This window comes from Amphiura filiformis, chromosome 13 (assembly GCF_039555335.1).
Source record: "Amphiura filiformis chromosome 13, Afil_fr2py, whole genome shotgun sequence".
Lineage (NCBI taxonomy): Eukaryota > Metazoa > Echinodermata > Ophiuroidea > Amphilepidida > Amphiuridae > Amphiura > Amphiura filiformis.
This window is the reverse complement of record NC_092640.1, coordinates 17306294-17327080: the sequence shown is the minus strand read 5'-3', so window position 1 is coordinate 17327080 and position 20787 is coordinate 17306294. Positions and strand designations below refer to the sequence as shown.

Sequence of the window (20787 nt, the reverse complement as noted above, 5' to 3'; positions counted from 1 at the left end):
GCGATGGACATGTCTGAAAAAAATGTGGAAATAACTTCCACTCCAGGAAAATTAAATTTTGTCATTTGGATGGACATTTTGGAAATATTGCTATTTTTGTGGGAAATTTGGCAAAATGCAATTTTTTTTCTAGGCCTGGAGATGGCTATTGCATATGATGGCATGACCATGTCCTGCTTTTGCAAGTTGTAATTATAATTAATTTTGAAATGATACTTTTCCATTACATAATTCCATTTAGTAATATTTTGTATTCCTGTTAATTATTTTCCTTTTACCTGTTTCTAATGGATATTAATTCTTGGTGATGTGTGTGATCGGCTATGATAATGCAATTCTGTATATTATACAGGGTGTATCAAAAAATTATTGTCACCCATCAATTTGCAGTGTCTAAAGGTAAAACCAGTGCTTGAAATAAGGTGGGTCAAAAACCCTGAAAATCACTGAGGATCTGCTGGTACGCTTGCCTCCGGGTCTGACTTCATTATACTTCAATATCAGTCCATAGCATTGTCTGTTGTTGATCTGCGAGTACAAAGTGTCACAAAATGTGGATCAGTGTAACATAAAATGGTACAATTTAAGTTTGGGTGTAAGGATTCAATGTTGCAACTGGAAGTAAACAAGTTCATCCTGATGGGTAGCCATAATTTTGACGTGGTCTGTATTATTTTTGCAAATAATAATAAAATGCTACTAAAATCACAAAACAGGATCTAATAAATGGATGTATTAATCAATTCTGTCATGCAGTCGGAAAAGTGTTATATGACTGTCAATCATTTATATCTTACATAAACTCAGTGTATCACTTATATGCATATCCATAGCTAGGGATTGTTTTGCTAATTTGCAGGGAGGGGTACTCAGTACAAATGACTGTATGGGATGGGGCACATTTTCAGCCATTTGGTATCAATTACCCCCTTTTCTAGGCCAATTGTGATTTATATGCATGGATGGGTCTTTTTGAAAAATAACCCAATTTTACCTCACTATAGCCAATATTCGGGGAAAATTGTAAAAGCTCTGGTAATTCAGAGAAGATGAGAAGATATTCTCTGAATAATTGTGCTAAAATTTGGCCAAAAATTTGGACTTTTGTATATCGATGGGTATAAATATCAAGTTGAAAATTGACAGAGTGATGTGTCCACTTTCTGATTCTCAGAGGCACCTTCCTCCCCAAACCAAACTTGAGCCCCCCGTGTAAATATTGAACGTCCCTTGCCTCGACATTGGAAATCAAGAATTTGTGTGTTTTTTTACCAGTTATGAATTCTTGTTTTCTTTTAGAAGTACATATTTTTAGCTCAAATGAAGAGACACATAGCTTACAGGCTTACCTGCAATGCATACCTGGATTTATTGGGCTATTACAGTTATAATCCATACTCCCCATGGAAGACATGACCAAAATCTCCCCCCCCCCCCCGAATCTCCCACACCAGGGGGGTGAGTTTCAAGCGGGGTTACCTAAATGGGTGACTCCTTTTGAAATCTACACCCCCTGTGTGGAAGATTAAGGTAATGTCTCCCATAGGAAGTGTATGGGTTTCAATTGGAATAGCCTATTACTATGGCTATGGCACACCGCAGCGATACATCCCTTCCCATCATGCATTTCAGAGGCTTCATAAACTAGCACATAGTCTGTTATTTTGCCAGTAATTATATCAAAGTTATTTTGATATGAGGTTTCAGGTAGTAGTTTTGAGTTGTAATTGATTCTGTGCAGTTGTGTAGCTGGGGAGGGGGACGAAGTGCAAAGTTTAGCTGTAGTCCATAATTACTCTGCTTCTGGATCTTGTATGAAGTCTAGTGATATATAATTTTAAAGCTTATGATATATGTTTGTAAAATTTTCCTCCAAATTTCAAAAATGTTAGCAAAATTGGGCTATTTTCCAAAAAAGGTGAGAAAATTTTGAAAAAAGGACCCATCCGTATACCAAAATTTGCCTAGAAAAGGGGGTCATTGATATACCAAAAGGCTGAAAATGCTACCCATGTTTACTACACATACCCATGTCATTTATACTGAGTGCCCCTTCCCCCATACACACCACCCAGGGATGGTCACATAATGTATATATAATTGCATGGTTCAAGGCAATCTGTGACTAAGTACAGTTTCCTGCAATGCATCATGGGTTTGCTTGAATTTGTGCTTTGGCAATGACAATTAGCATTCAGTTTGATCATCCATCATGTGAAAGCCAGAAATGAAATTATGTGGATAAGAATATTTCGGATAATGCACTTTATTTTAGGAATCAAATATCTTGTAGTCATTAAAAAGGAGAAAACTGCTATGTGGTGACAATTTAGTTAATTTCATGTCATTAAGCTTTAATGAAGGAAATAGAATTAAAATATTATGTTGTAGCAAATTTTTTTGAAAAATAATACTGACAAATATGGTTTTTTTTGCCAGGGAAGTTGAAATTTGTTTTTATTTGAGTAAAATGGATTCAGTGGTGCGTGGTCCCATATACAATAATAGGGGCATTCGTGTTTGACTTGCTATAGAAATCACCTGTTTGCTACAAATGGTGTTGCCATAAAGTTTGATTACCAGTGGGTACCCTCTGACAATGATAGTGATCCAAAATTAGAGAATATGCCGTACCCATCCCATAATCCATTGCAACATGAGACATCACCTCATTACATCATTATGACACTCCTATTACTTTGTACAGGGTCCCTTTGTTTTCATTTTGAGAATAGATTGGCTTAATATGGGTTGATAGTCAAGAAATAAACATATTTTGCAAGATCTGGTTGTACTCTGTTCTTTTGAATTTTTGAGGTACTTTTTGTGACTATCGACTCATGTTGCACTAGATAGCAAATCACTACAGAAAATTGAAATGGAAGAAATGCATTGTGGGAAGACATGTAAGATATCTTCTCTAATCTAAAAAACTGTAAAGCACAAAATATTTGCAGCACAAATTTTGTGTGCTTTGAAAAGTGCAATTATATTTGCGGCATGTAATTTTCTCAAAAATGGTGAATTTTCTTAATTGCATGCATACAAATACTTGCAAAATGTATCAAAATTTGAATATTTACAGTTACAATTTTGCCATAGCAGTGGTTTCCATTTTCCATTCACCATTGAAGTGGTTATGTAAGTTCTGTGGTTTAAGAAATTGAGGGTTATTTCAATATTTATACCCAAATCCCATTATTTAAAACGTTTTACTGAACTTCAGTTCACCTCAAGTTCGGTAGTAATATAAGTGTATATTGGATAATGAAAATGATACTTAAATTTGGGGGCTCAACCAGCAGCAGTGGCAACACCCAAAGAGAGGGCAAGGAAGGAATTTCCTTTTTAACACTTAAATGCACTATTGGAATATTCCAGTTGAAATCCATACATCCCTATGGAAGACATTACCTTAATCTTCCATTCAGGGGTGTGAATTTTAAATGAGGCTACCTGAATGGATGACTCCATTTGAAATCTACACCCCCTGTTTGGTAGATGAAGGTACGGGCCTACTGAAAACTTCGTATCTTGAGCAGTTAGCAATTTGAATTGCTGTAGACTGAGATTTTAGGAGCTGTGCAATAAAATGAGTCTAGGGGTGCAACATTTCCAAATGGTGTACCAACAATTACTTGCCCTACCCCCACCCCCTTCTTGGTCTGACAAAAATTTCCCCCAGTCTGCCAAAAAATCCTTGGTCCCCCTCTTACACATGCCAAATTTTGGGGAACCAAATCAGTGTAGGAATGGAGAAGTTGATGTTTTAGGGTCAATACAATACTATCATGATTTGACGGCAACCTAATCTTAATAAATACAGAATAAACCGCAATTTTTTAGGGGAGTAGATCTCCACCCAGGTGTATAAATGGGTACCGGCATTCTTAAAAACTGGGAAGATAACAGTCTTGCTGTGGATGAGGTTTGGCAATATTTCACAGTGGAGACTGGCCTAATTGCTACCGAAAGAGTTGGGCACTCCGTCCTGTAAAATACAGGTTCGGCTCCTTTACTTGCTTTACCTTAGATCAGGATGGAGATTATTGAAAGTGATTAATTATTGATTTGTTGATCAATGTAGGATTGTTAAGATTTTAGAGTCAACTTAAGTCATGATTTGTTTGTGAATTAAAAGTTGTTATTGTAAATTACCAATGAATTGATCGCTAATTGATTAATTATTGATTTATTGATCACTGTAGGAGTACCCAGGTGGGGAGGATGTTGAAACTGTAGGCAGACGTCAGTGGCTTCAGTTAGCAGAGTTGCTTGACCAGGCAGTAAGTGGCCAGGTGGAGTTCGCTAAAGCCATACCAGGCTTTCGTAATCTTTCTCAGGTATGTTATTATTGATCAGACAGTTGTTTCATGGTTAATTCATGACAAATTCTATGAAACTCTCTCTCTCTCTCTCTCTCTCTCTCTCTTTCTCTCTATAAATAGATATAGTTTGGTTATTTGCTGGCAAAGTGACTTAATAAATCGATTAACTACCATAGCAATAGGTGAAAACAATTTTGAATATATCACGCTGTACTATAAGCAGGTTGCACTCATCACCTGTGTATGTCTGCAATCATAGTATTGAATACAATACCGCTCTTTTCAAAGATACTAATCTTACGGTGCAAGTGATCAGCAGGATATGGTTCAATGCAGAGGTACCTCGTGAATGTACTAGTGCAGCACGGTATTATCAAAAATTGTTTTCACCTATTGCTATTATTAAGTCTTTGGTTTAGTGATCCTGAAAATGTTAACTCTTAGCGTCTTGTTTTGGCTCTTAAAGTTGACTTTTTAAAACTTTCTACAGCACTTGTCCTGAGGTCCACTAGTCCCAAGGTTTAATGTTTACTAGTCCAGAAGTTTGCTAGTCCCTAAACCTAACCCTAAACCAAAACCTAAACCTGACCCTAACCATAACCCTAACTTTCTGACCAGGAGTAGCATGAGCACAAACAATCAAAGGGTCCAATTTAAGGGGTCCAATGAGAATTTAAAGAGTCCATTTGTCCGAAATTCTAAACTTTAGAACTGGTCAAATAATCCAGTGAAATTATTAGTGTCGTTGGCCTATGGCGATTTGGAAGATTTACTGATCTTTTATTTTTTATCGACTATTCTTATATAGGCTACTGATTTACGCCTCCGTGCATCGTAAAATTAAGGAGTCCATACAGTTTTTATCGGACCCTTTGGTCACTTTTCAACTTGTGATTTAAGGAGTCCAAAATGGCCAAAATAAAAAAATAAGGAGTCCCTGGACGTGCAGACTCCTTAAATGCGACCCCTGTTTCTGACTAATGAACACTTTTATTTTTCTGACCAGCAATCCGTTTTTTCGAACAAGCGAACCTTATTTTTGGACTAGCGATCCTTAGGACAAGTAGTCAGTTTTCAAACTTTCTTTACCACACAGGATGACCAACTACTATTACTCAAAGGATCATTCTTTGAGTTGTTTGTGCTACGGATATCAGCGCTTCTCCTACCCGTGAATCACCAGACAAACGGCGTACAGAACGCCATGGCGATGCCAAGTCCACAAGGTAACTCGTTGCTATGGCAACAACTGATGCAAGTACTCGGTGGAGAGCTATTCCAGTCCATGTACTCAGCAGCTCAGGAATTCAACCAGTTGTGTATGTTGGAGACTGAGGTGGCGCTCTACGGCGGATCGCTTATAACAGCGAGGGGTAAGTGGAAGTAATGACAAAAGAAGATCAGGTTTATATGGGAAGTGAACAAACAGAATTATCATATTCGTTCCATTAACCATCCATGCCCGAGCACCCGTCCAGTGACTTTACAAGAAGTAAACTGTGATATTACTAAGTGCCCATGCAAATCTGGATCATGGTCTGAAACGTATGGCACACTGATGATGATGAATATTTTAGGGCATTTTTTACATACATGCAATTATGTAAACAATGTAAAAAATAAGTGCCCGCTGAAAATGACTTTGTTAAGCACCCTGGTCGGTTAATGGAACAAGTATGGAAGAGATGTGTGGGAAAAATAGCGATTTCGAAACTCAGGTTCAGGAACTGAGTTTCTGTTACTTAGCATTTTCAAGCGATAGCATTCATAATGCCAAACGTAATGATTTATTTGTGATCCCGTTTCAGTGTAAGTTACAACACTGGCATAAATTAACAATGTAGATATAAAAAATGAATTGTGGGTATAGGGCTTTCTTAATTGATCCCATCATGTATTCATTGTCGAAGTAACGTAATTAATCGGATTAACTACCATAGCAATGGATGAATACAATTTTGAATAGATCGCCTGCACTACATTGTTCACGGCGTACCTATACATTGAACCATAGATGTCAAAGAAATGCTAATCACTGCACCTGTAAGATTAATATCTTTGAAAAGAGCGGTTTTGTATTCAATCTATGTTTGGTGACATACACAGGTGTTTAGTGCAATCTGCTTGTAGTGCAGGGCGATCTATTCAAAAATTGTATTCATCCATTGCTCTGGTAGTTAATCCGATTATTACGTCACTTCGACAGCGAATAGGACCCATGTATGATCACATCCTTAAACCATGAAAGGCCAGTTATTCATTGCTATTTCTTTAACTAATGCATCAATTTCCAGTCAACGACTTTGTCTCAATCCCACTGTCTCTTAGGGAATAGAAGAAGAAAATGTTAATTAAATTGACGCTTGGACATAGTCACAACTCCAAAGCTGTTATTCATCTGTTGTTGCCCAGGAAAGCTGTTATTTCACCATTTTATGATGTAGATGAAAAAACATCAGTAGAGGTGGCATGAAGCTGTTTTCGTCTATTTATCTGGGGATTTAACCACAACCGAAGCCAGTGTTGTTGGGTGTTGTTGGTACAGTGTTGCGATGATACACTTTTTCAGTCACCTGACCCCATTGCTCAAGGGGGAGGGGGAACAGTAGCATTTGCAGGTTTCAAAAGTCGGGGGCCACAGGTCTCGATTCACACCACTGTTCAAAAATTTACGGCGGATTAGGTGGGGTGGTTGGGGGTGTAACACTAACACATGGATCTGGATACCCAGGGGACCCCACATCTTAGGCTAGCCCAAGGCCCAAACACCAAATTTTACCCTATAGCTGACATTGCCAGTGCACAAGATGGTATAGAGAATTTGCATTCTCCTTCTTTATATCTGTGGAATACCCCCATAGTTGACATTGCCAATGCCTAAAATTTTACTGGTGATGTTTTCTACCCAAATGGAAACTTTTTAGACTGGGGACAGACAAAAATTTGACAACAAGGGGCGGATGATGCACCCTAATAGGGAGTCTACATTCTCCTTCTTTATTTCTGTGGAATACCCCCAATTATTGCCAATACACATGGTGGTATAGAGAAGAATCTGCAATCTCCTTCTTTATTTCTGTGGTGTGAGTGAACCTTTGTAAAACAATAAAAGAAAATACACTCAAAAGTTCAGTGGCACAGCAAATTTCATTAATTTTACGATCTACCATTAAATCTAAATACTCATTCAATACAAAATATTACCAAAATAACATCTTTATAATAAATTTCCTTTCAATATTGTTAAGTCTGCACTTAAGCAAGTTTGTCACGAAGGAAAAAAATATACAAAACCACAATACAGAGATTAATGAAATGACAGAGAGCCTACAAAAACCGCAACACAGACTGATATTAAGAAAACAAAGTATATTACATGATATGTTGTGTATGAGTAAACCACCGCTAATATCGTCTGTAAAAATAGTTGAATTATTAGAGATTCGTGGGTGACAGGGATCAACGAAAATTCCATCCTCGCAAATAATTCTTTCCCCCATAGGCATCATATAGATTATGAATCAATTTTGCGAAGATTACATGCCACAAAAATTATGGTTCTTTTGAAATCGCAAAAATTTCATGCAGCCAAAATATTGTGCTTCAGAGGATCAATATAAGTACAGGAAATGCCTCAGCAGAGTGTCAAGGCCTTCCCAGCATGCATCATTTCAGAGTCTTAATAAGCAGCACATATACTAGTAGTCTGTTATTTTGCCAAATGGAGGCAAATATTCAATGATAGATTGATAGTCCATTTGGTTTCCTCGTCAGTAGCATTCGGATTTCAGAATCTTAATTTCGCGGTTGCGCCGCAAGAGTGCCTACAAACCGCCCCTGTATGCGTGCATGTACACGCAGGGCGTTTAACTTTACGCGCGCAATTCGATACTGCGGCGTGCGAAATACACACATACGTCACTACCGAACTTATTGGTGAACCAAATTATATATGAGGTTTGAGATGTTTCCCTGTTGATATTCTATGGACAAATGACCTCCCCATAAAGCAACCAGTTTATACATAGGAGGTTTTGCTTTAAGCATGTTCAGGGGCCAATGACACATAGGACATGATTTAGGGCATTTTCACCAATGCATCATGGGAAGGCATTGTCTTCTGTAGGGAGGAAAAAGCCAAGAATTTGTCGGTTATTGACCCTCAACAAAGTGCATTGTGGATACATGCATGGTTGTGGGGTTTCCATGGCAACACAATCAATGTAACTCAAATTTATTGTCCATCTAATTTGTCATCATGGAGCAGTGATCGGTTCGTAGTTTCATCTAATTTTATCCCTGATAAAAAATTCTGAGAATAATAAGTACGTTGTGGTGTGTGTCATGGACCTTCATGATTGCAATGAGTGGGGAAAGTATCAAATATGGAGGACTGTTGACATTGAGATTTTAGTTTAAATATTATTAAAGCTTGGATACATCTCACTGATATTGACATTCAAGCTTCAAAATAACCAGGCACCCAGGAGCCATTTACCCAATGGTCATAACATTTTGGCTCCTGGCTCACAACAAAATCATATGAACCAGGCTCTACATTTTTTTTTTCCAAATAGAGCCTGGTAGTTAAAGCAGTATTTAATGCGTATAATTGAAATTTAAATGACTCTTAGCTCTTTGAAAATGGCTCCTGGTTCACTAGATAATCACAGGACTAGGAGCTGCTGTTTCCAAATGTGTGGCTCCTGGTCCAGATTTTGAGGCTTGCTGATATTTTGTTTTATATCCCCTAAATGCATTTTGTGTTATTTGCAGCCCATATTGCACATATTATCAAACTGGGATAGACACCAGGTCGGGGGTGGGGGTAGGCCTACTTGGGTTTGGTTTATGTGGGGATGTGCCGCTGAGAATTTGAAAGTGGACCGATTAATATACCAATTCTGCAAGAAATTTGGACCCATAGTGTTTACAACATTTTCTCAAATTATGGGGCAATTTCAAACAATTTGGCTACTGTGAGGCAAAATTGGGCTATTTTCCAAAAAAATGAGAACATTTTGAAAAGGACCCATCCTTATACCAAAATTTGGTTGGCCCGGCCAGCGAAAGTCCTGTGACTAAGTGTCGCCAACCTAGTGCTTGGAGTTCGAATCCCACCCAGAGCAAACAACTTCTTTGTTTGTTTTCACTCTTTTATTCCTTCCTTCTTTACCTTCCAGGGTTTGAGGACACACTTAGTGTGGTATAGATGAGAAAACATGGCCAGGGTACAACCTGCAAACCCTACTATGCTAGGAATTCCTAATACACGCCCACCCCACCCCCACAAACACACATGTAAGCAACATATGCCAACTGGGGACAATTTAATATTGGACATCCAGGGGGGATGACAGTTCATGCTTTTCCCATCTAACCAGGGACCTTTTTCCACTTAATTATGTTGTTTTCCACTTAGGGACTTTTACCTTACCACTGGTCGCTGGTTGTAAGAAGTAAATTTGTGGCATATATTTAGAAGAGGGGGTTGTATGTTTGAATGCACACCCACATGTGCGCACACCCACATAATACTATGATAACTCTAAATATAGGATGAGGACAAGGCCATATGACCCCCCAGGGTACAGCTTGCACACTCTATGCTAATTCCTCCCATTCTCAGCAAGGTTGTACTGCTTTTGGCAAATCTTTTATTATCTCAAGTGTCATCAAATTCATATCCTATTTTTCATTCGAAGTGGTAATTGATGCCAAGATCAATACCTGAGGTGTACCCCCACTTCGACTATCAACATGTTTATAGTGTGCTTTTATTCTTCTGTATCGTTTTTTGGATGTCACCATCAACTGGGTCATTTCTGCTGTCCTGTAAATCAAAGTGACGATTCACTGCCTGCGTATTTAGTGGGGAAAACAGAAGTAGAGACAAACATATTCCTGAATAATTGGGGGTATTCCACAGAAATAAAGGAGGTTACAGACTTACTATACCGCCCTGTGTATTAGCAATGTCAGGTATAGAGGATAATTGGGTGGGGGTATTCCACAGAAATAAATGAATAGCCGGACATTTAGAAAAAAAAAATAATAGTAATTATAATAATATGGACAGATTGCCAATGTGTTAATATTTTGTCCCGGTATTTTGTAGCCAAATGATTGGAAACAATGATAATAATGATATGGGCAGGCTAGAAATGGCACAGTTCCTCTGATCGGATGCCCTCGAATAATGCATGGGGTATGCATGGCTCAAATTTGATCTCATCAGGGCGAGGGGTGCAATTGATTATTGCCAGGGAGGTTCTGTCACATACTACAACACTAGGACAGATCTTATATGAAACCATATTTCAAGCAATTTTTCCAATACCGGACATGATTATTTTCATGTTTAAATTTGAAATCCTACTTTTGTAGTCCAAACGTATGTATTTATATTTACTTTCAACCTGTTTTTTTGCTGCCTTTGCTTGATTTTAGGCTGATTTTTCCATAGTTGCCTATTTTTTGTTACCTGAATGTCTAATATCATGCCTGCACTGCAGCAACACACCCCCACACAAAATTGTTAACAATTAGTGTTAATACACCATGCCACATAGCAACAGAATATATGCTTTCTTACACTTGAATGAACAAACATAAAAACAGACTGGAGTCTGACTGAACACCAGAGTTCAAAGTCATCACCATTTTTAAGCCGTGTATTATTTTGCGACAGTCACAAAAAGTTTAAATTTTTGCCTCCTTTGTTAATTTTATACGTTAGTCTTAACATTTTTGTGTCTGCATGCGGCTGTGTGAAAATTAACTTCATTCATGCAGATTTTAGTACTGTTTTGTACCATTTTTGTTAACATTTTACTTAAAAATTTAAAAATTGTTTCCCTGTGAAAACACCTTGCTGTATCAAACCAAGAAAGTTACATACCGTAGCTGCCTGCTGTCAGATTGTGAACTATGATACAACATAGAATCCTAAACAAATGTGTCAAGATAATTTACTGGCAAGTCCGTGGTTTTTGATATTATCTGTAAGCTGACCGAGTCGCTTCAGAAAAGTCACAAGAACCACTACCCCAAGACTTGACATTGTAGTGATACAACAATTAAATCAGCATGAGGCAGCTATCGAATTCCATTACATAAGGACCTGTTTGGTTAGAGATTGGTAGACATTTTTGTGTGGTTTTTCATACAAAGTCACATTGTTTAAGACATAATACTCCCAACTGAATACACACAATACTGGGTGGGACCCTAGGAAATCCCATTTACTTGATCATGGTAGATTTACCACACACCACCAGGCTGGGTAAGATGAACTTGGTGCACGATAATGTTTAATTTGATGGACTTGGGAGTTGTCTAATTTTCAAGTTTCAAAAAATTATTTAGGTTGTTTTGTTTGCTTTGCAAGACCCATAACAAAGTACATGAAAAAATATTATGATGGTATTTAGGGTCTATTTTAATTTCATTTAATTACCCTAAGACAGAGAAATTGAAAAACACTCGGACGCAAAATTTGCATGCATGTTGGCAATCAGACACGACAACCATTTATTGACTTTTGTTTAAGACCCGCACCAGTACCTACAACAAATAAACAAACAAACAAACAAACAAATTCTCAGTCGTATTTAGCCAAATATATAATAGGAGATTCTCTAATCGATTTTACCCAACCCAAGACTCTAGCGAAACAACGACCAAAGGCGCAGAAAATCTCGTTTAGCAAAATCAAATGTGATCCAAACTTGCACTCTGGTGGCCGCCACCGAGGCTAAATTCTGAGCGTTTGACCCCGAACCCGTGGATCATTAAATCAAATATCATGGCTAAACCAAATGTGATCCAAACTTGCACTCGGGTGGCCGCCACCCGAGGCTAAATTCTGAGCGTTTGACCCCGAACCCGTGGAACATTCATCAAATATCATGGCTGGAAACTCAACAATAAATTACGGTACTGGTGCATACAGATCCCACGCTCCCAAGTGGAATTCCTGAGACTCTTCAACAGGTGGTCTACCTGAAGTTACAAAGGATCAAGTCTTAATGTTAGCATTCTATGACATATACATATATCATAATAAATAAATACAGAAAAGATAATTCAAAACCCAGCATTATTTTCTTTTGCTTACTGTGTGAAGTCTTTGACCTTATAAGACTACTTTACTGTTTTTGATGACACCTGTGCCTGTATGTAACAATACGATTGTCAATTCCTGTACATATATATAGTTTTGACGACTTACTTTCCCTCTTGAACTATCAAAATAAAAAAGGTTGATACAGAACAATTATATAAATTTTATGTGGCAACATATTGAACACATGATCTAATTAAACAGTGTACATTGTATCTTTGAAGATCTGAGAAAGGGAAATTAATTGCAAGTCACATGTAATTTTAATGATCGGCGCCAACTCTTTATTCCTCCCTCCTTATCTACAGGGACCATAATTCTTGATTTTTTTTTTTTTTTTACAGACAGTTAAATGCTTTAATTAGCTATACACACTACCATGTAGTAGATAAAATATATCTGTATTTATACAGGTCATTATCTCATTACTGTCACACATAATTATATTTTACTTCCTTCTCACATGTCCACACAGGGCGCGTGGGTGGGAAGATTTTCAAGTGTCCAATACAAAACCAACAGTGAATAAATCACTACCTAATCACGCCTCGTTGTTCCCATTGGTTCCCGGCAGCCAAACAATACAAATTTATCTGCATGACAATGATTGACATCTGACCCGTAAACAATAATGATGGATTGGCCCATTTCTTAGCAGGTAAATTGAGTTTAACTTGTTGCACTGTGTTAAACTTTATTTCTATTAATTTAATTTCTAGTAATTATATTTCTATTAATTAAATTAGATTAGATTTGATTTGATTTATATATCATTATATATCAAGTACTATTATTATTATTATTATTATTATCATTATTATTATTGTTATTATTAGTAGTAGTATAGTAGTAGTATTATTAGTTTCATTTCTGTTCAAATTAAAAATTTCAGAATTGTAAATTCTTATGACTATATGTGGAATCAGCATTAAAAATGCATCCAAAAGAGTACAAACAAGTCTAGTATTGGTTCAGTGGTTCTTAAGATAGGTCTTGATATTTTGAGAAAATTGACTTTTAATGTTGAAGGCTATGTCTAGCTTGTGGAGCATTAATATAAGGGAATGGCACATCCCCTATCTGTACTTCTTTGAAACACTTTTGGCTGTTTTATTTCAAGTGAGGCGAAGTGATGTGAAGCATATATTACAAAATCCACAACACACTTTTACATTAATATCAGCTTTAGAGAACAAAAAATTTTCCCAACCTGATGGTAATAATGATTGAATCTTTAACTCTAGGCACTTAGCCCAGGACTATTAATGGCCTGGCCTGTAAGAACTATTGTAATTGGTTATAAAAAGAGCTATATATATCATGTATTGAGCCAAGCAGAAATATGGTAAGAATAGTCAGTAGAGCTTATGGGGATTAAGCTTAAAATTGCTAAGAGATCTAAAAGCTCTATTTTGATTGGTTATTTCAGTTGATTAAATTACTTAATTCACCAATCAGGGGCAATGTAAGAAATGCAATAGTACCCATGGGGTTAAACCACTAAATGAACATGGCTGTGGGTACATGTAATGTTATGAATAGGTAACAAAAACATTCACTGCAAATCCACCTATTAATTTTACAAACCACTGAGGAAGCCACGCTGGAATAATACCGTGCATGCGTAAAAAAGTGCGTATGCGATACTAGCTAGGTCATTATCCTCTTAGCCACTCACCCTGACGACTCGTTCGCTCACTCCTCGCATTAGCTATGCGTGAAGCATCAAACGTTCCCTCCTTAAATCAAATTTGATTTCGTACGTAGAGTCGGTAACTGAGCAACCGCAGATCAAACGGATTATAACGTAACGTGGTGGGATGTTATATAAAAAGCGACAGGAAAGATGAAATAAACCAGGGAAGAATAAACCAGTTGTGTATTTATTATTGCTTTCTCCATCTCTCTCTCACTATGGACCACAATATCCTCATGCTAATGCCATAGTTCAATAACCTCAATTAAACAATCAGCAGAATTTGACCTCAAGTTGCAGAGTATGAGTTTGTGTACCCAAATTTGCAAAGGTCATTCAGTGAATGTGCAACTGTATTGGGGTTAAAGAAATGTGCCCTGATAGATGAGCATATTGTGGATCCTAGTGTCTCTCTGTCCATCTCTTCCTCTATCACTCCATCCCATCTCTCTCTGTTTCCATCTCTCTCACCTTTCCTTTTCCGTGTGTCTATTTTTCTCATTCTCATTCTCCATCCCTTCTCCTCCTTTTCCTCTTATTTCACTCTTCTCATGCTTCCTCTTCCTTGCCTGCTTCTCTCTTACTATTTTTGTCAATCATTTCTACTCATGGCTTCTAATAATAAAGTGTAATTGAATAACAAGAGTATCAATTTTTGTGCAACATAATTTCACAAGTTTCATCGCATTCTTCCAAACTTGTGTAAAATTAAAAATACATGAAATTATATATTTAGTGTGTGGACCTAATTGTAATAGAAAACATGAAACATTAAAATAGCCAAATTACAAATTTGTACTGCAGGAATCATAAATTTGGCAAAAAATACCTCTTCTCCCTTTTGTCAGTAAACATTTATTTTCTACATTGATTTCATTTTCTCCCCTTCAAAATTAAATAAATTGTAAGAACTACCAAATTTAAGCAATGAATATATGTGGTGTGATCAAGCAAAATCAGTCTGAAGTCGGACATATTCAATTTTCAGTTTCTTATAGGATTGTAAATGGCATTTGCAAAGCTACATTTTGAAGAAAACCCTACTGAATTTGGACAACCAGTTAAAAAGATGTGAGCAGTTACAGAGTTTCCAAAACAATATTAGACAAAAGGAAGTACTTCCCTTGTTTGGCTGTATCTCAAAATCAATATTTCCGACTTCCGACTGATTTTGCTTGATCACATCACATATACATTTTTTAATTAAATTTTCAACATTCATATCAATCTGTATTTAATTTGATGTAAAATGTGAAAAACATCAGTGCTACCAATATTTTGAGAATAGAAAGCAAGGCATTTGCTTTGGAAGAAAAATATGCATGGAAAGGAATCAATTGAAAGAGTTGCTGAATTTGTGAAATATTGGAATTAAATTTTCCATGTAAAAATGAGAAATTGTTCTCAGTTGAAGCAAACTATTTGCAATAACAGTATGCACATATGAAAACAACAAAATATAGCCGCATAAAATCACAGATAAAACAAATGTTCACCATTTCTATCCCAATTCCAGCCAAAATAATTATTTTCCAAAACTATTTTTTTTGATGGAGGCAGTCAGTCCCCCTGCCACCCTCTGGTTATGCTTATCTCCATCATTTAAAAAAAATGGAATATGTTTCTTGAACTGCAGAACTAAGACTGGGCATAATGATACTGCTCTGTGCATCATCATCATCATCATCATCATTTTATTTTGCATTTGATTTTGTGATTGAATTGTGGCGTTCTTTATTTTCTAAAATGCTTTCTATCTACAATAGTGCATGTAGGATGTAGCTAACATTTGTACTTACTTGTGTAATCATATTCATGAATATTAAAATTTAATTGTTTAAAAGATATTAAAATTAAATATAAATTTAAAACTTGGAATATAAGACATTTGTACAAAATTGATATAACAGTGTAAAATGCTTATTGTAATCTACTACATTTCGCAGAACTTTAATTTTTATGCATTTTGCGCTTAACAGTTACCATGAAAATAAAAATGTGCGAATACATTCTCTGATACCTGTAGGTCCATGTAAGAAAACTGAAAACGCACATTTAATAGCAAGCAAGGTGTAGTTCACATTGGCAAAGCGTAAAAAATTACATAAACAAAGGTTACCACTTATATAACAGTATTAGGGGGTGTAACACTATGGACCACAATGGCCTCATCCCAGTGGCATAGTTCAATAACCCCAATTAAACAATCATAGTGCAAAATTTGACCTCAAGTTGCAGAGTATGAGTTTTTGTACCAAACATTTTCAAAGGTCATTCAATGAATGTACAAATGTATTGGGGTTAAAGAACTGTGCCCTGATAGATGAGCATGTTGTGGATCCTAGTGTAAATGAATGGATTATGCTTGTGGGGCTGTAATCTTGGATGGTCCTAAAATAGATAACGGAGGGAGAGAGAGAGAGAGAAGTTAAAATAATCTGATCTACTGGGAGAAGTATTAAAAAAAAAGAAGATGAGAGAAGTAAATTTAACGTGGAAATAAAATATTCAGTAGATTTTCATGGTAGTACTAAAGCCATGTTCACATGGACAAAACATCTTAAGGGTTATACTCTGGCATTTTCTGATGCAACAAATGTACCATTTTTCTGTTGGTGTGTTTTCGCAAGTACGACCTTCGATGGACGACATTTTGTTTAAGCTTGTTTACTTCCTGGTTTGGTGAATAGCCGGATTTTGGCCGTTGGTGGCGCTCTTCCAGAATCCCAGACTGGGTTGGAAGCCCTACTTTCAAATCCTGGCTAATGCCCTGATTACAATTACAAAATTTTATGCTGAAATTATGATATGATCCTTGGGAATGTAAACCTTTTAAGTATGGTGTTAATACTTCATGTAAGTTCAGTCAGTGCAAGTAGTCAAGAAATGCCTAAAAACAGGGTATGTTGGGGTTCTCAATTATATATGCTATAGAAAAATTATTTAATTCGTGTACATCGTGGAACATACTCTTTGCGTGGCTGTGCGTAGTAAGCTGTTGTGCGCAGATAACCTCGCTAACATGGACGCGAAGAGTAGCGTTGTACGCTTGTGTATTAGCATGATTTAGTCGCAGAGTAACAAGCATAGTTAAATGTTCCAAGATGTACACAAATTTAATAATTTTTCTATAGCGGGTCATGGAGGGCCTAACATGTGCCACACATGTGTGTGTGAGGACCAAAATATGCACCTTGTTTTGCTCTGTGATTTTGCTTTATTTAATGTACATTTTGGAGCTGTTCAAGAGCCAACCACAATAGGTCAGTGGGAACACCTGCCTTAAAAGATTATATTAACCCTTAAGATATTAAGTCTAGTGTGAAACACCAAGTGTAAGAAATTGCCAAGCAGTTGTGAGTAGTAAAGAACGCTGAATGTTTAATTGCGTGCTGAATCACTCAAGGACACATCGTGGTTTACGTCTTCCCGTCAACGACAATAACAAACAATTCTTGTCAAAATATGAGGGAAAATAATAAGAAAACGCTGACAGAGAACAAAAATGTCAAAAGGATATATTTTTAAGACAAATTTTAATCTGAGCAAAATCAGATAATAGGAAAATATAGGAATGGCAGTGTAAGACTAAAATTGTGGTTAAAAATATTAAAAAGGAAGTTATTTCAAAACTTGTTATTTTCACTAACTATGAGAAGGTTTCAACATACAAAATTAAATTTGGTGCAAAAATAATTTTATAAAGCGAACAGGTAACCATGGTAACAGCAGACAACTGAGTTTTTAATGTATTGTATTGTATGTAAAGATGAATATCTATTATGCAACAATATTGAGCTTTTCTTATATTTATAGAACAATTTTGTTGTATTTCCATTCTTCTGTACAACTCTATTCAGATTCATATTTCAATGGTTAAAATTTGAAAGCTAGTTAAAAGAAAATTTGAAAATATTTGTATTGGCCAGAACCAGACCTGCCAACTGTCCCTCATTTTGAGGGACTGTCCCTCATTTGGGGTTTTCCAAAGTGAAAAAGAGGGACAGTCCTGCTTTCTGAAAATTTCAGTGATGGCAAATTTAAATGTAAGAACAGCAGAAAATTATGCAAATTTCACTTAAAAATTTTGCTATAGCATTCTCTTTAGTCTATAAAGTGATAAATTTAGACATGCAAAACCTTCCCTGAATTCTGAAAGTACTGCACACCTCAAGTCTTTGAATTTGTTGCTACCTGGTTTGTGTACATGTACAAGGTTTTGGCCTCAATGTCCCTCTTTCTGACTTCGGTATAGGTTGGCAAGTCTGCAGAACTAAATTTTGGAACCATTTTGTTTTTTGTTCTTCCTGGCAAACCTCCTTAAGATTTGAATAAGCCAAAATCAAGAAGATAGCCTCCTTCTTTTGGCATGGTTCATATTTGGACACCGTACATATCAAACGTTCAGTGGGGATTAATGAACTTTGACAGATAGGTTGCATCATTTTCAAGGTGAAATTCAGGAAGAGATTTAATGAAAACCATGGCAACTTAAATTAACAAAGAGCTATAAACAGACATATTTTGAGAGGGGTCTGAAGTGTTTACTCTTGAGAATGATGTTTTCAAATACCGAAGGTTGACGGATCAATTGGTGATCGAAGAAATCCAATAGGATTCCAAAAATGCCTACTCTCTATGGCTAAGCTCAATAACATGTATTGATCAGTGTAATCTGATACAGTGACATTCTGTTTGTGAGAATGAGTTTTGGTACCTTATTCATTTTAAGGTCAGTCTATTAGTGTGTATGCATATTGGGGTTAAGAAACTGTGGCACTGGGAGTGAGATTGATATATAGGATTCTAGTGATGGTATTGATGATTTTGTAACCACTCCAGGATCAGATATGTACACTCTGGATGTTGTGAGTACATTGCATTTGTCCTTCAGATGTGGTTATACACTCTGAAATCTGACTTTCTCAATACCTATACAAAAGAAAAGGATACAGCCCATCAATATACATAATTTTTATAGAAATCTTTTGATGAAAGAATTGCCAAAATGTAATTCATACGCACCTCTACTCGTATTCGCTACATTACGGGAATTTTTGTATGTAAACATTGTGGGAATTTTGCAAGTAGGTTTAAAACTGACATTGTGGGGTTGTTTGCAGGTAGGATGTGACATTGTGGGGTTTATACTGTATACTAGCTTTTAATGACATAGGGTGGCGCACCGGTCTAAGACTTCAACTTATAATTGTGAGGTAGCTCGAGGACCTGTCGAGTTCCATGGTACTTAGGCAAGATTTTTCACCCCTATTGAATATCCCCACCCAGGTGTACAAATGGGCATACCAGCTTTATTTAATGCTGGAAAGGTAACAGACTCGCTATATGGAGGAGGTGTAGCGATCCCCCTCCCCGCCCCCGCATCAACATTTCAATCGCTTTGAAAGAGAAATGGGCACTTTGGCCTGTGAACACAGATTTGCCTCTTTACCTTTACCTTGTATGACATACACATGTAGGGTGTAGGGGATCATGGTATACCCCCTCTATAGGCCCTAAATAGCCAATGCATTATTGCGTTAATGTAAAAAATATCCCGCATGTTTTGTTTCAGCTGAAACAGATCAAATATTGGCATTAATATACCAAAATTGCTGAAAATGCATCCCAAAATCTGAGCACATAATTATACCTATATACCATAAAACAGGGAGAGGGGAGGGGGATCTGGGGAAAAAGCTTGATCATTGCAATTGATGTAATATTACCATGTGTAAATTAAGTACCTTCAAAAAACAGCAGAATTTAGCTTGATATATTCACATAAATAGACACGGTCACACTTCTACCAGCTTTTATATTAATTAAAAATTGAAATCAACGCTTCAGCTTTTCTGATAATTAGAATTCAAATTGGTTTCCCTAATGACTTTATATTACTCTAATGGGTAATTCCAGTTGAAATCCATACACCCCCATGAAAGACAAAGACATGACTTTGATCTCCCACACAGTGGGTATAGATTTCAAATGGAGTCTCCCATTTAGGTAACCCCATTTGAAATTCACACTCCTGTGTAGAAGATTAAGATTGTGTCTAATATAGTGAGTGTATGTATTTCATCTTGAATAGCCAAATGCTAGTGAAGCAAAATCTCAAGAGAAATAGAATATAGCAGGAAATTTGTGTGAGGTTTTTACTTTTAGGTTTTTCGTAACCATGAATTATAACTAGCCAACATTGTGGGACCCATAGGGTTGAAAATTTTATAAAATGCATTCTCAAGAAGAGGACAAAACATTACACTCAAAGGGTTTATCGATCTGTTAGATTGTTCTTTGAACTGCTTTGTTGCCTTTTGTGTAAGGGGAAGGAAAGAAGGAATGAAGAAAGAAGATGAAGAGAAAAGTTGTTTTCTCCACTGTGGTTTTGAACCACCCACCCCTCAGGTGCGGAGGAGGACAAGCACGAGTGTGAACATTGCCCAGCCAATGTAATAGTTTGTATGTCTGTTTGGATCAATGTGCAATCGGATCATGTTGGATGCTGGTGCTTGCAGTCTCTTTTTTGTGTTGTCGGATTTGTTGGATTGATCCATCGATATCGTAGGGTTTACAATTTAATGAAAATCTAACATTTCCACATTATTAAAATTTTAGCTACGGAGGAGTAGATT

The 20787-nt window shown here is 36.6% G+C and overlaps 1 protein-coding gene across 1 annotated transcript in view; it reads left to right on the top strand.

Annotated features, from left to right (window-relative positions):
* Window positions 1-20787, top strand: part of LOC140167455 (probable nuclear hormone receptor HR3) — a 124418-nt gene that overhangs the window by 95084 nt on the left and 8547 nt on the right. Inside the window, exons 5-6 of the mRNA XM_072190762.1 lie at window positions 4209-4343; window positions 5425-5701. Coding sequence (XP_072046863.1) covers window positions 4209-4343; window positions 5425-5701 — 412 coding nt within the window. The remainder of the gene's footprint in view (window positions 1-4208; window positions 4344-5424; window positions 5702-20787) is intronic.